Here is a 14,764-nt window from a genome sequence, read left to right as displayed (position 1 = left end):
ATTCCAATTAGTATGAATCTGTATCTGCTAGTTACTAGGGATCTTAAGGTGGTGTTTATAACAGTTTGGATTTGAGAAAGTAATGATTATGCACTCTGAACTGTGTGGTAGGTCAAATGCTCGACCAATCATGCTGTTACAAGAAGTTATAGGAAGGTCTACCTACATACCTCGCCCTTCCATTCCATAACCAGCATCTGTTGGCCCTAAAAGGCGCTACACTAGCACCCACCTTCCAGGGTTTGGAGGTACTCGGGCGAGATCCTAAAAATATAGTGCGAGATCAACCATTCCCTCGAGTGCAGATAAGACTGCCTTCCTACGCTCCGCAAGGCTGTCATCTGGGTCCCAGGGGAACTTGATGATCTGGTAGCGGTCAAGCGGCGTTTAGAAAATTCCTGGACGAATAGGTAGGCAGCTGGTGTCTCTTTCACACAGCCGTGACGAAGGATCAACTTCAGGGGGGGGGGGGATAATTTTCGGCATCGTCGCCACGGGGGGTGGGGGGAGGGGGTGAGGATTATAGTAACCCTGCCGAACCTGAGATGGCAGTACGTCAGTACAACCACCACAACAACACCAGCAGCTGCTACAGGAGCAACTGCAAGAAACTATACAGAAGCATCACCGCCCAGGCTGCCCAGGCCACCTGTCACTGCACTCCACAGTTAGCACCCGGGCCGATCTCGAACTATAGGATGAGTTTGCGGATATTGACGTTCGACCAAGGGCTCACCTGAAAAAAATAGCGTACAAAGCCACAAGGTCCCAGAACCCAGTGGCAGCTATGGAGACCATCTTGAACTTACCACCACTACACCTGGTAATCAGGGCATACCAGCTGAGGCGAGGAGGGTTCGTCAAGAGTGGGGCATTCGCTCATTACCTAGGACAAAAGACAACCCTGCTCCAAGCCTAGGTATACGCAATCCTGACGGCAGCTGCTTAGGCTCACAGGAAAATCTTTGTACTTACAGGCAGCAAATCAGCAATTACACCATTAAACTCAGATGATTCAAGACTAGTCCTTGAATGCAAACAAGTGCTAAACGCACTAGAAGATCTAACACAGTCACAAGTGTGACATGAGCACATGGGAAATCGTAAGCACCCAGGGGCCTATTTCATAAAACATAAAAAAAACAACTTTCACTTGTCACTCTGCATTTTTCTGATAATATTTTGGTCCATAAAGACTATTTTGACACGTGATACCACTCAAAATATGTAAAGTAGATGACACACGAAATGCTACGTTGACTAATTTATGTATCAAGGGCATTAAGGCAATATTTATGCCGAGGGCGACAGAGCCCGAGGGCCTCTAGCCCGAGGGATTGTAAGTCGCCCAAGGGTTAAATATCGAGTAATGCCCGAGGTGCATACAAAATTTTATTTTTCATTGTTCCAAATAATTCATTTCCAATATACAAATGTAATGATTATTGTTAGTGCTTCATACGAATCAAGTAGCATCTTTTTTTATTACATAACTCCATCAATATATTTGACAGGCAGTTTGAGGGCATAATGAGAGGGCATAATGGATTGTCATCTCATTATGCCCTCGGGCGTCATAGACTGCTTTATATATCTCATATGACAGATATAATTGGCATATAATAGGCAAATGAAAAATGAACTATTATGAAATAGATAACAATCTTTGCTCTTTAAAATAATGACATTGCAAAGTGACAAGTGAAAGGTTGCAAAGTTGCTTTAAGAGGATTACATATAACAGCCAGAAATGAGTTTCAGGCAAAACTCACAAAAGAGCACTGCAGACATTGGTCGAAAATTCCAGGACAGAACCATTCCAAGATCTTGCTGGAAACCCCAAACGTCCATCTTAAAGCTAAGTAGAATGAAGACAAAACTCGAGACAAAAATGGTCACAGGCCACACTGTCGTTTGAACAAACAGCTGCACAAAATGGGATTGATTAATAGCTCGTTATGCAGGGGTTGTGGTAAGGATGACGAAACACCACAACCACATAATTTGCCAATGTGAAGCATATGCACAACACTGACTTGAAAATGAAAAACATGGACAAGAGGAAGTAACCAAGATTTTCCAAATCAAAATCCTAAACTTTGTTAAAGATACAGGTTCCTTGAAGGGTAGACAGTACCAAAAAGCACAATAGATCAAAAGGGCGCAACGCAGGAACCAACTGGAACCACCCCTAGTACTATAATAATTCCCGAAGGTTGTCTTTCCTATTTTGGTTGAGCCTGCAGTGTATCTCGGTTGTTTTTAAGGATGGAGACTTGCGATTTTGGCGCCCTGTGCCACTTTTTTATGAAACTTTTAATACCACAAACAGAATCAAGCTAGCTGTATCTGAGATACAGGGTAAAAACAACAAAATCTTACTACCCATGAAAGATAGAAAAAAGGTAAAAACGGATTTTTTATATATTTTTACGTAGAATCCAGTGGCGTAGTTAAAAATTTTGTTTGGACCACCATATCTGAGATTTAGGTCAATATTAGTATTTTTTAAACGCTAACACTCTCGTTTTCCTCATTACATTGATTTATCACAACCAATATTTTTTTATACAGGGTGGTGACTTACGTAACGCATCATAGGGACTTCAATGTAAAATTCATAACATGCGATTATTGACTCCCCAAATTATTTTAGAGCAAAAATGTTATGTATTAAGGTTTTTTGTAGAAAACAATTCTTTACGTCAATCAACCGTATTAGTTTTCCATTTTTGCATAATAAAGACGGAAAATTGGAAAAATAAAACCCCCATTTTTTTCAATAATCTGTGATGCCATGGAATTTTCTAAAACAAAAAGATATCCAGTTATCAATTAGCAGCAGTTCGAAATAGATTTTATGATCGACTTGGTTACTCTCTTGCAGTTAATGGTGACTTATTCGAACATTTATTGTAAATTGTTATATTAGGAAACCGTTTTTAGTAATTTGGTCTTTCTTTATATTGAATTCGCTGTTCTATAATACTTTTTGATAGAATTTGATTTGTTTTATAGCAGACATTCCATGGCATGACGGATATTGGCGTAGTTTTTGTATTATAAAATTCCATGGCATCACAGATTATTGAAAAAGATGGAGGCTTTATTTTTCCAATTTTCCGTCTTTATTATGCAAAAAATTGAACGTGTTAATTGACGTGAAAAATTGTTTTCTACAAAAAACCTTAATACGTTTTTGCTCTAAAATAATTTGGGAAGCCAATAATCGCATGTTATGAATTTTACATTGAAATCCCTATGATGCGCAAGTCACCACCCTGTATATTATATCATATTTTTCAAAATTTTGAAATGTTTCTACCGTTGGCCATGTTTATTGATTGCTATCGGCTGCAAACAAAACAACATCTCCATAAATCCATAGCCTACTATTTAAAAACTGTAAAAAAATAGGTTATTATTTTTTGTTCATGGCTAAAATTAAAAAAAAATATAGGTTGTGATACATCAATGTAATCAGGAAAAAAATGCAAAAACTTCCGTTAAGATATACAGGGTATTGCACTTAAAAAATACCAACTTTCGCGAAAACCGCAAGTCCCTATCGTTAAAAACAGGTGAGATACACTGCAGTCTTAACCAAAATGGGACACATGCTCTGCTATGGAGCCATTGTTTGGTGGCCTAGAACCAGATTCTCCACAACTATAGAACTTCTTATTCATGTGCAAACACTTGCGTACCTTGCTTGCAGGGGCGCCATGCGAACAACTACCATGGAAGCCCATCTGGATCTGCTTCCACTAGATCTCCGCGTGAGAGGGCAGACTACTCTGGCATCCATTGCATCTGAAAAATAAGGGGTTGTTGAATAGCAGCAGTATTAAGGTGGGCCACTCTCCAATTCTGGGCGAGGTGATTAAGGGATAGAAGGGCGATCGATTTCACGAGGGTGGGGATGACATATTCATCTTCACGAATGGATCTAAAACAATGGAAGAAACGAGCACTGGTATTTACTCCAAAGAACTGAACTTCCATATCACCCCACCACTAGGCAAGCTTCCCACTGTATTCCAATCAGAGTTGGTAGGACTACCGCTTGGTGCATGAAAAGTTCTTATGCATAACATAAAAAATAAAACTATCAAAATCTCCTGTGACACCAGGGCTGCCCTGCAAGCACTTGGTCACTGTAAAATTACCTTTAAGTTGGTTTCCGAATGTCACCAAGCATCCTTGTACTCGCATGCTGGAAGGGAAAGTAATGAGAAAGCGGATGAGTTAGCCCGACTGACCTCAAATCAGGTGTTTCAAGGTCCAGAGCCGACTCTTCCACTTACAGTTGTAACTCAAGACACCCAAACCCACACAATGTTAGATGGAACATGTTAGATTGTCACCATGTGAGAGAAGCCTTCAAAGGACCACCTCGTAGCCTGGCACAGTTTTGCACATGGCTATCAAGGAAGAACCCGAGGTTACTCGGTGAGCATAGTTTCTAGGCACCGCAAACTAAATAAGCACATGCACCACATGGGTTTGGTAGAATCACCACCCCAAAGAGGATGTTACACGGACAACAGGAATCTTGTAAATTTCTCACTTTCCAGTGACGAGTAGCACTTGGAATTGGAAGTGAAGAATGAAAACTCTAATAAACGGCTGTAAGGATATATTTACTCACTTAGCTAACAAGTATTTACGTACTAATGCTCTTTGAGATACATTTTGTAAATAGAGAAAACATAAGACCCTACGTTACCTATTGCAAATTGCGTCCTTCAATAACCTTGAAGCTCTTTAATAAATTAAATAAGTTAAATCTTTATCACACCGTTTATGACTAGAATTGGAATGAATACGAAGTGGAGTCTTCTCAGAAGATTGCACAAAACAAGCATGCCCTGTTCTAAGTAGTAACTAAATTTCTATGTACAAAAAAAAGGAGTATTCCTCTCAAATAAATTAAAAAAATATTGCACTCCGAAAATGTAGCTTGAATGAGTATTTTATAACAAATTCCCATACCTTTTTCTTTAAATAATTTACAACAAATATACACAAATTTGGTCGGCTAATGTTTTATGGTGACAGTAGAGGTAAAGGCGATCTCGTTGCCGATCTCGAAGTACTCGTGTTTGAATTGCTTCTACTGGAGCTGTGATTTCTGTTGTACCAAGGGCTACTGCTGTAGCTGCTTGCGGTGGAAGGCGAAGAAGGTGTCGGACGATGGTACGGAATAGGTCGTTTGCGTGCACTGTATTAGTATTGGTTAGTAAATTCCATGCAATTAGTCACTGTAAGATCATGCTTGCACGTCGTAACTACAGAGCGAAGCAGTTTACTAAGCGCGTGGTGCAAAGTAGTGGACGAGCCTATAGCAAATATAATAAAAATGAAGAATGTACAACATTTATTTGCGTCAAACATTGTAGGACAGGATCAACTTAAACGTAATGTAATACAGAATAAAAATTTACTTACGCTAAACAAAATCATAAAAACAAAACCTACGCTACAAATCATTTCAAGTGTTACACCTTCTTGCTGAAATAAAAACAATAAAAATAAACATCTATTCGTGCGAACTATCCTTTTTCTAGGTAAATCATGCTTAAGGTAACTCACCTCGTTATCCTACGCCGGTCGAGAAAGCTCGGCGAACCGTGACGTCTAGGAATGGAAGGGGAACGAGACCTCGAGGAATCGGAGCTTGTACTGCGCGAGGTGCTTCGCGATCGCGAGCGACTGCTATGCGCTCGCGATGGTGATCTGGACGTCGTGTGATGGCTACTGCTTGATGATGACGATCTGCTTTGTAAAGAATTTGAAAAAGTTTAGTTGTGATATAATTTTTTATTTTTGAAAGGAATTCAACAGATAAAAACAGCGCACTTGCAATTGTAACTATAGTTCAGGACACCCCCGTAAAGTTTTTGACAAATCCTAAAATCCCACCCAACTTCCCGCTGGCTTTTTGTTAGAGTTCTGAAGAGATTGTTAATAGTTTTAAAGTTTCTGACAAGTCATTAAAATAGTTCCGCAGAAAATGCCTATAGTTTACTAAATACAAGGTGAAAATTTTGTCTGGAACCCTGAATACCTTTGCAACATTTTTTTAAAAGAAGCTTAATGGTATCCAAAATTATAAACAATTTACTACCAATCTACGTATTTCTGGACAGTGGCGTACTTCTGCATGATCAAGGGGGGATTTTTTTTAATGGCAACTATTAGTTTTCATTACATATTCTTAAAGAGTACACTTTTTTTGACATAGCAACATAAATAATGTTACATATAATTAAATTTAAGAGAAAACCTCAATTTAAAAAATTCATTTCATAATTTTACTGGTGTAATCATGTTTTTATTTTGGAAAAAGTTCATTCTATACCCTCGATATTACCTCACGAAAAATAGTGACCCTCTTAGTTATGTAGACCAGGGGCGGACTGACACGGGGGGGGGGGCGATTGCCACTTGGCCTGTAGATCATAATGGCCCGTTGGAAATTTATAAGTATGTGCTGTATTTAGTTTCTTGCACTATTAATAAGTGCTGAAATACAATGAAATGATAGGCGACACATCTCATGTGGATTGTATATTTTGTAACTTTTAATTATCAGCTGCAATTTAAAAAAAAACTGTATGGTAATTTATTTTCGAGAAAGGAGTACTTTAAAATGTTTTTGTGGTGCACCTCAGAGCTACCCCCCCCCCTCGGTCACCATCATTACTACACTAATACTTTAATGGCCCGTAACCTATGCAATTCCACCTGGCCCGCAGTTACCCAGTCCGCCCCTGATGTAGACGCCTTGCTAGACGCACGGTACAATAAATCATTTTTTAGGCTATCATCACAAAAACGTTGATTTTATGGTCGCTTTTGCGGCCATAAAGTTTCACTTTATTTTACGCTTCTGTCAAACTTTACTTTATTGTACACATCTGTCAAACTGTACTTATTTGAAACTGATGTTTGAGAAACAGTAATCTGTTTGATACAAAGCGTCTATCTGGTCTCGCCCCATCAAGGATTGGGCCATCCACGTGCGTTTTTTTCATTTTCGGACTTGTAGGAATGTTTCACACCATTTTGCATAATCACAATGTTCACATTTAAAATTATAGTTTGACGTTTCAATCTTTGCTGCTTGCAGACCTTTTTGAAGTGTAGAACCAAAACGTGAGGAAGATGTTGTTGCTTACATTATTATACGAAGAATCACCAGCAATTAACCGAAAACACAAGTAGCTACCTATACCTACCATCAAAGTAGGTAATCAGGTTTCTAATAATTGTACAGCATGTTAACTATAAGGTCTTGGAAGCCACAGTTACGAAGAACGTATTGCATTTGACATTATTAAAATCTTGTGCAGCGGAGGAAGTTGCGATTGTACTTTTACTCTCAAACTCCTGCTCTTATATCATATATGACATAGGGTCGCAACGCTTGCAGCTTCCAAAATTTCATTTTGGGTAGGTATCTGAACTGTCGCTATCACCCATTTTGATACGCACAAAACACACGCAAAGATGCTAATTATAATTACATATGACAGGAAATGCTTTGTTTTTAATTGTCTAAGATAACTATGATTTTCAGAAAAAATATGTTTATGAGCAAATTTTTGAATTCTTTTTTGATGATCGCCTAAAAAATGTTGTGTGCACCTTGGCCAAAAGTGATTTGTTAGGCCTCATCTGAATTGCGGCCTCGGCTACCGCCTCGGCCACAAACAGCAGCTTCGGCCAAAAAAGATCACTTTTACGGCCTTGGTACACAAATAACTATTTTATTATACCTGAATCACAATCTCCGTTTTAAACACTCAAATGCGTGCGAAAAAAGGCCTTTAAAACACACGTGCTTTAAAGTTGCTAAGTAACGATACTTCAAGTATGACTTTTGAAACTGTCATCTGGATGAAATAAAAAATCCTCTTAGGTCGCTTTCTGTAAATGCAGAACATTTCTTTGGCTTTTGTACCTATCCTTTGGTTGAAGCTTTCACAAACGCGCGTAATTTAGGGCATGCTTCCAAATCTGTTCCACTTTTTAATCGCAGCATTGCTTTAAAGTTTTGAATGAATGCACCAAAATATTGAAGATTTAAATACCTTTGACATTTCCTTCATATATGCTAGCATTATGGATGCATTTAAGACTGTATTTGTAAGTAACTTCCTATTCATCCATGGAAACAACTTTTCATATTCTTTATAATAGGCTTTACTGGAGTTGGATTTTACACCTACCAACGTTTGTTTAGATTTTACAACAATCGATTTAATGGACGGTGTATTATCTTTTTCAACGGAAATCGTTTAATTCACAAAGACGATGATTTTTATAAGCAAACGTCAAGTGACATTTCCATGGCAATCGTGAAATTACGAACACCCAGCCCACTTAATTAGACATGTATTCGAGTATAACGTCAATATGACTTCATTGTATTTCCTATTTTTAAATTATACTGCAGGTATAATAAAAAATACTATAAGATACACGTGTATAATTAGTCTTTAAAGCACTTGCAACGTTAAAGGCACTCCGCTTTGCGTCGTGCCCTTAAACTCGTTGCGCGTGCTTTAAAGACCTGATTATACACTTGTATCTTAATATACTATTTAAGCATGTAGGTTTACTTAAATTTTTTGAATGATTTTTTATACAATAAAGTGCAAAGAATAACGTTTCCTTTTAACGCTTCTTATTAAAGTAATTTTCCAAGACCTACCTTGTTTCGTTATATTCATGTTCAGCGATTCCTGATTATACAAAGTTTCGTTGAAATTGGAATTTTTTCGCACTTCTTAGTGTTTCATCCAATAGTATTTTTTTACGAAATCGGAAAAAGCATATCCAAAAAACCTAGGTAAAGCCATTAGTTCTATTCTTCTACGTGATACACTTTAAAAAAAAACGAAAATTTTAGGAGGGGCAAAACTCCCAAATACAGAGTGTCCATTTTTCGAGTGCTACTATGAGGATCTCGCTTTATCTTAAGAGATAGACATTTGGTTAAATGAGGGCAAAGTTGCGAATTTTCGTGTTGAATAATAATCTGAAAAGAAATTTAAAATATCTTCAATAGTTTTGAAAATATGGCAAAAAAAAGAAAATTTCTGATTTTCGTTTTTAATTTTTTCATAGTAAACTAATCGTTGTAGACATTTCTAATTAACACATTATTCAGACACTTTTTAATGGAGATTTCGAATATGGCATCCCGTTTTCAATAGCTTTTAAGATGACGGATAAACACGTGGCAACTTTAATTTTTCTTATGGGCGCCGTTTTGGATTTTGACATTTTGAGATTACGTCTTTTTTTCTCTTTACAACAATATATCACACTTGGTGGTTCAGTAACAAATTTTTCCTAAAATTACAATTTTCGTTTTCTGCGAAGAGTGCTTTGGAAAAACAAAACGTTCTTTTGTTGTGAACAAAAGGTTGACTTATTTCCAGTAGTGTAATTTACGTTTGTGCTAGATTTATTGCGAAAATATTATTTATTCTTTGTTTTAATTTGAATTATAATTTTCTTGCAAAACGAAAGGTTCAATTCTATTCAGATGAAAATCTCAACACAACTAGTTCCCTGCCAACGCTCCAATCAGGCATATGGATCAAACTGTCAAACTTTTGTTCACGATAAAAGAACTTTTGTTTTTCCAAAGCACTCTTCCTGAAAAATTAAAAAGTGTCTGAATAATGTTTTTTTGCGATATTTTCAAAACTACTAAAGATATTTTTAATTTCTTTTCAGATTATTATTCAGCACGAAAATTCGCAACTTCGCTCCCATTTAACCCACTCTCTATCTCTTCAGGTAAGCGAGATCCCCATAGTGGCACTCGAAAAATGGACACAGTGGAAATAAATGTTTGATTTGGCCCCTCTATGACGCATTTTTTACATATTTAGGCACCTGTTACACTGCTTAGCAACATTTAAAATCAAAAGTCTCTCCAGCATCTATGACCCCTGGAATCGTAATTCCTTTACCATAAAGGATATTGAAAAAAAGTGCGGGCAAGTTGTCATGTTTTTAAAATATTTCTGGTTACCAGTGGTACGCTGTATTCCAGTGGCGTATCAAATTTACAAATGTTTAAATGGCACACTCCATTTTATGGAAGAATTGAAAAGTACTTGAAAAGCACTAGTTTTTTATGTGACATTATACCCTTTTCGCTGTTACAGCCTTTTCTCCTCGGTTTTTCGCATTTTTTGTCCAAAAAAACTAAAACTAAATCGCGCCAGGGGTAAGTCTTGAATTGAGACACAGGCTAATTCACATACTTAATTTTGTTGGGTCTTTAATCAAATAAAGAAAATTTATGATTGGCTTCGCCAAATGTCAAATTTTAACTGCCCCCCCCCCCCCCAACAAAATCTCCGCTGATACCAAAAAAACTAAGCATTCCATAAGAACATTTCAGAGAAAAATGCTGAAACCAAGCCTGCCATTTTTAAAACTAGGTGCCAAATTCTTGACAGAACAGCTGCCTAACTTGCTTTTATTTGTGTCAGGGCACAAAACAAAAAACATACCTATTAAAAAAAGTGTTTGCCAAAATGTTAACAAAATCAACTTTGAAACTTTCTTCTCATTTTTTATTTTTAATAAAACCTGCCACAATTTTTTGTAAGTTGTACACAAAAAAATAACGCCTATGGAATAATTAATGACAATTTGTTTAAATAAAAGTTCGATTACGTTGCAGTGCTACACCATTTTTTTCAAAAATCCGGCCCTTTATTTTTCGTTTCCGCATGCCTAATGCACGTATCCAAGACTTGAACAAAATCCGTCCAGCCGTTATAATGTGCTTAAGATGATCTAAAACGTCGACATTTCATGAAATTTTAACATGTCCAAAAAACGATAATCTCAAGCTCAAGCAAAAATGCTTTCAACTCTAATACAGTTCAGTAATAATTTCTCGTTTAGGTTATCAACCTAACCGAATTTTTTTTTAATAAAACACCCTGTATACTTTTTAATCTTTCTTTAATTTTTTGTACCACTTGAATCTTTTTTGAATATTATCCCTGGAGTGTTAAATTTTTGAAAACAGAATATAATGCTGTTTTTAGTTTTTAATAATTGTTGAATAATCTAGCATTTTCTAAATAATTATACGGGCTCACCTAAATGGGTTATCTGACCTAACCTAATTTTATAGTACACCCCATATACTATAATTTAAAAGGATAACGTATTAAATTCTTTTCTACAGCTAAAGGAATTCAAAATTGAAAAACATTCAAGGAAAGTTTTGTTTTTGAATTTTTGTTATTTTGATCTTTTGAAGTTTTTTTTAATCTTTTCGAATGTTTTTTTAATTTTTTTGAATCAGTTGTATCTTTTTAAATATCATCCTTGGTGTGGTAAATTTCTGACAAGAGCACTTATGCCCGCTTGCACCGACAAATTTAAGCGGAGCTTAGCTTAAGCGTAGCTTAAAATCCATGGCAACGATTATTGAAACAATGGTTGCCATGGAGCTTAAGCTAAGCTCCACTTAAATTTGTCGGTGCAAACGGCCATTAATGTGCTATGTTTTAGGGTGCTCTATTTGAAAACAGGTCCTATAACTTTTTTACCTGACCGGTATATATTTTGAAAACAGTAGATTATTCAACAATCATTATACAGAATTTTTGTAATAAACACCCCTATAAAATTATTATATTATATTCTCTTTTCAAAAATTTAACATACCAGAGAAGATTAATATTTTGACTCTTTCTTTAATTTTTTTTAATTGCTTTAATCTTTTTTTAATCATCAAGATATAAAGAATCGCATACGATTTTCAGTAGGAGAATTGTTTCTCACTCAGATATATTCGAAAATCACACTTTTGATATGGCTCATATTCAAGCACTAGAGGAATTTTTTTTCTTTCAAAAAATTCCCCTAAGAAATTTAACAAGTCAAATAAATTTTAAAAAATCAAAAAAATGATTTTTGAATGGGAAAATTAGCATCATACTTTCTTCGCTCGTGCGGCGTGTTCTCGTTGTGACCTTTTGTTTTTGTTACCAATTGGGGTATCCTTCCTATGTGAAAGGCTCTTCTGAGAGGCAAACTCCTACCGTTTTCATAGAATGTTTACATGTCATGACCAGAGCAACTAAAGACTACTCGGTGTGGGATTTGGACTGGCCATCCAATATCCAAACTTATTACGTGAATTTATTGTAATGTTTTAATGATGGTTTTTTGTTATGTGAGTGAAATATTGATTCTTTAGGAATTCCAGTGGAGCCTGTAATTCGACATTATATAAATTTACTTGGCAACCATCATAATATGCATTCATGCCGTTACAGATAACTAATTTTGTTATAAAGTTCAATATTAATTTGTTGGCTGGTTTTTTTCTTGGTCAGTTCTTTTTTTCCCAGCCTATTGTTATATTTGTACTCTGTGAACTACCATTTTCTAAATTTAACCTTGCAATGCGAATGATTTGGATTAAATCTCTATTTTTAAAGCATGTACCCAACAATTATTTAGATTTTCTTACCTATACGAAGAGCGCGACGAGCTTCTCGACTTGGACTTCTTAACCTTAGACATGCTGTTCGATTTGGTATGGGACCTCGACCTCGACCGGCTGCTGCTCGTCGACTTCTTACTCGTCGTCTCGTTTTTGTGCAGCACGAATTCGTTGCAGTTGTAATTCCGCGTCTGCTTCGTGACGCCCTTCTCGACCGTTTCGCTCGATTTGAGCGGCAGAACGCGAATGTCGAAACTGTCCGGTTGGATTGTCGGCCTCTGCTCCGGCGCCTTCGGACTCGAGAACTTCTCGACTGTCGACTTCGGCGCCCTCTCCTGCCTCAGCTTGGGAATTTTCCTCTCGAGCGACTCCTTCGCCTTCGCCGCCAGGCCCGACTTTAGCAGACGGAGCACGCGCAGCTCCTTCTCGCGCTCCTCGTCGACGTTCTCGTTGTCGTGGTCGGACTTCTCGTCTTCGCTCGACGATCGGAGGCGAACCACGGGCATTTGCTGGCGGCCTTTGCGTTTGGGCGACTTTTCCGCGCTACGTTTCGGTCCGGTCCTTGGCGATTCCCTGGGTGGGGTTTTAATTTGGGATTCGGAACTGTGATTTACCTTGGGCGCTTCTAGCCTAGGTGGCGTCTCCATTGACGTTTCGGGCGATCTACCATTCTGACTAGAATTACACTTGGGTTCCTCGACTTTGCCACGGTTCAAATCGGGCGATCTATGAATAGAATTTGACTTGGTTCTCTTGGGTTCACTGTGCTTCTTAGGACGCTCGGCACTCCTAGACCTAGACCTTTTTTGGTATCGGTCATGGTCACGTTTCTCATATGAACTTCTTCGACGCTCAGGCGACGGGCGGTACGTACCTTTCCTAGGCGGAGGTGATTCTCGCCTTTTAGGCTCTGGAGATCGTTTCGGCTCGGGAGATCGTCTTCTTGCGACGGGCGACTGTGGCTTTTCCGAATGCTTCTCGGGCGATTTCCGAGCAGTCGAGTATTTGTGATCTTGATCGACCCTTCGCCTGTAATCGTGTGTCGGGCTGGATCGCTTGTTATTATGGGAAACGGGAGAGCGCGACCTATGTCTCTCTTTGTGGCTTCTGTAGTTGGGCGATTTAGTTCTGGAATTAGAAAACTTGCCGTCCTCCTGCACGTGATTTGTTTGGTGTCTCTCCTCTCTGTAGGATTTCGAATACCTCTTCTCCGGAGTTCTCGATCTTGATCGATAACTTTCGTGATATTTCTCTTCTTTTCTGTGTCTCGAATGTTTTGGGGACCCGGAACGATTTTTGTTGAGGTCGTACTTCTCGTGACCACGTTTTAATTCCTGATCAACGCTTATCTTTTGTACTTCGTTGTCTCTACTAGAGTTTTTTACCCTGACACTATTTTTGTCTGTGTCAGTCAGTTTTGGAGGAGGAGGAGGAATAGGCGATCTACAAGTTGAGTTTTAGCATACCAAAATATTAAAAGCGGAGGTGTACCTTTCACGAGAACTTTCACTAGAAGATCGTTTCTTCTTGGCAACTTTCTTTTTCTGTGAGAAAATGCACAAGTTTAGAAATGTGGTTTAATTAGGTACCTATTAATACACACAAACACACAAGAAAACTCCTTTGAAACGTGTTTACTTCACGCACAAATAAAGTACACCAGATACTACCCCTAAATGTACAAAAACCACAATTAATGAATCAAAAACGGCGACAAATGTAAGTATCTTACCCTGCATAACCCATACCCAGCATGATATTTAAATTTGCCACATTTTTATGAAACAAATATGGCGGGCCTTGCGCCCCGGTAATTATACAGAGCTAAACAAGTGAATTTACTTATGGAAAGATAAACTCCTCGGCAAGGTAACAATTGAAATATACTGCACAAAGCGGCAACGCCACCTGAGTTTCGCATTTGTAATGAGGAGATATGCGAGTGAAAAATTAAAGCCACACTGCATCTGCTGTATTTTATCTGTGCTTCAGATGGAAAAATCACAAGAAAAGCTTGTGTAATGCACTTCTGGTGAATTATCTTAAAGTTACTAAAATTACTGTGTACCTAAAAATTCGAATGTTAGGCAATTACAGCGAGAGTCAGACGTTCGAACGCACTCGGAAGAACTTGGAAATCCTTCCGAAAAATGCCGAACGTCCCGGCCCTGTTGAGCTGTATGCCTATCAAACTGGTAATTTATATGAAGAGCATGCAGTTGATTTCTAGGGGCCTATGGGCCTATACTTACTATCAGCGTT

General features: G+C 37.9%; 1 protein-coding gene across 7 annotated transcripts in view; it reads right to left on the bottom strand.

Moving 5' to 3' along the window:
• Window positions 1-3,752: 3,752 nt before the first annotated feature.
• LOC116175557 (serine/arginine repetitive matrix protein 1) overlaps window positions 3,753-14,764 on the bottom strand; it is a 30,480-nt gene continuing 19,468 nt past the window's right edge. For 3 of the 7 annotated variants that reach the window (XM_031493724.1, XM_031493727.1, XM_031493728.1), the window contains 4 exons: window positions 13,994-14,046; window positions 12,530-13,945; window positions 5,596-5,781; window positions 4,625-5,224 (listed from right to left, as the gene is read on the bottom strand). In XM_031493724.1, the coding sequence (XP_031349584.1) occupies window positions 5,050-5,224; window positions 5,596-5,781; window positions 12,530-13,945; window positions 13,994-14,046 (1,830 nt within the window). In that variant the 3' untranslated portion in view covers window positions 4,625-5,049. Of the gene's footprint in view, window positions 3,814-4,624; window positions 5,225-5,296; window positions 5,343-5,363; window positions 5,515-5,595; window positions 5,782-12,529; window positions 13,946-13,993; window positions 14,047-14,764 lie in introns of those variants that run through there. The other 4 variants (XM_031493729.1, XM_031493726.1, XM_031493730.1 and 1 more) reach the window with 4 other exon arrangements.

This window comes from Photinus pyralis, unplaced genomic scaffold, assembly GCF_008802855.1.
Source record: "Photinus pyralis isolate 1611_PpyrPB1 unplaced genomic scaffold, Ppyr1.3 Ppyr1.4_LG7, whole genome shotgun sequence".
NCBI classification, from domain to species: Eukaryota; Metazoa; Arthropoda; class Insecta; order Coleoptera; family Lampyridae; genus Photinus; species Photinus pyralis.
This window is presented reverse-complemented; position numbering and strand designations above follow the sequence as displayed.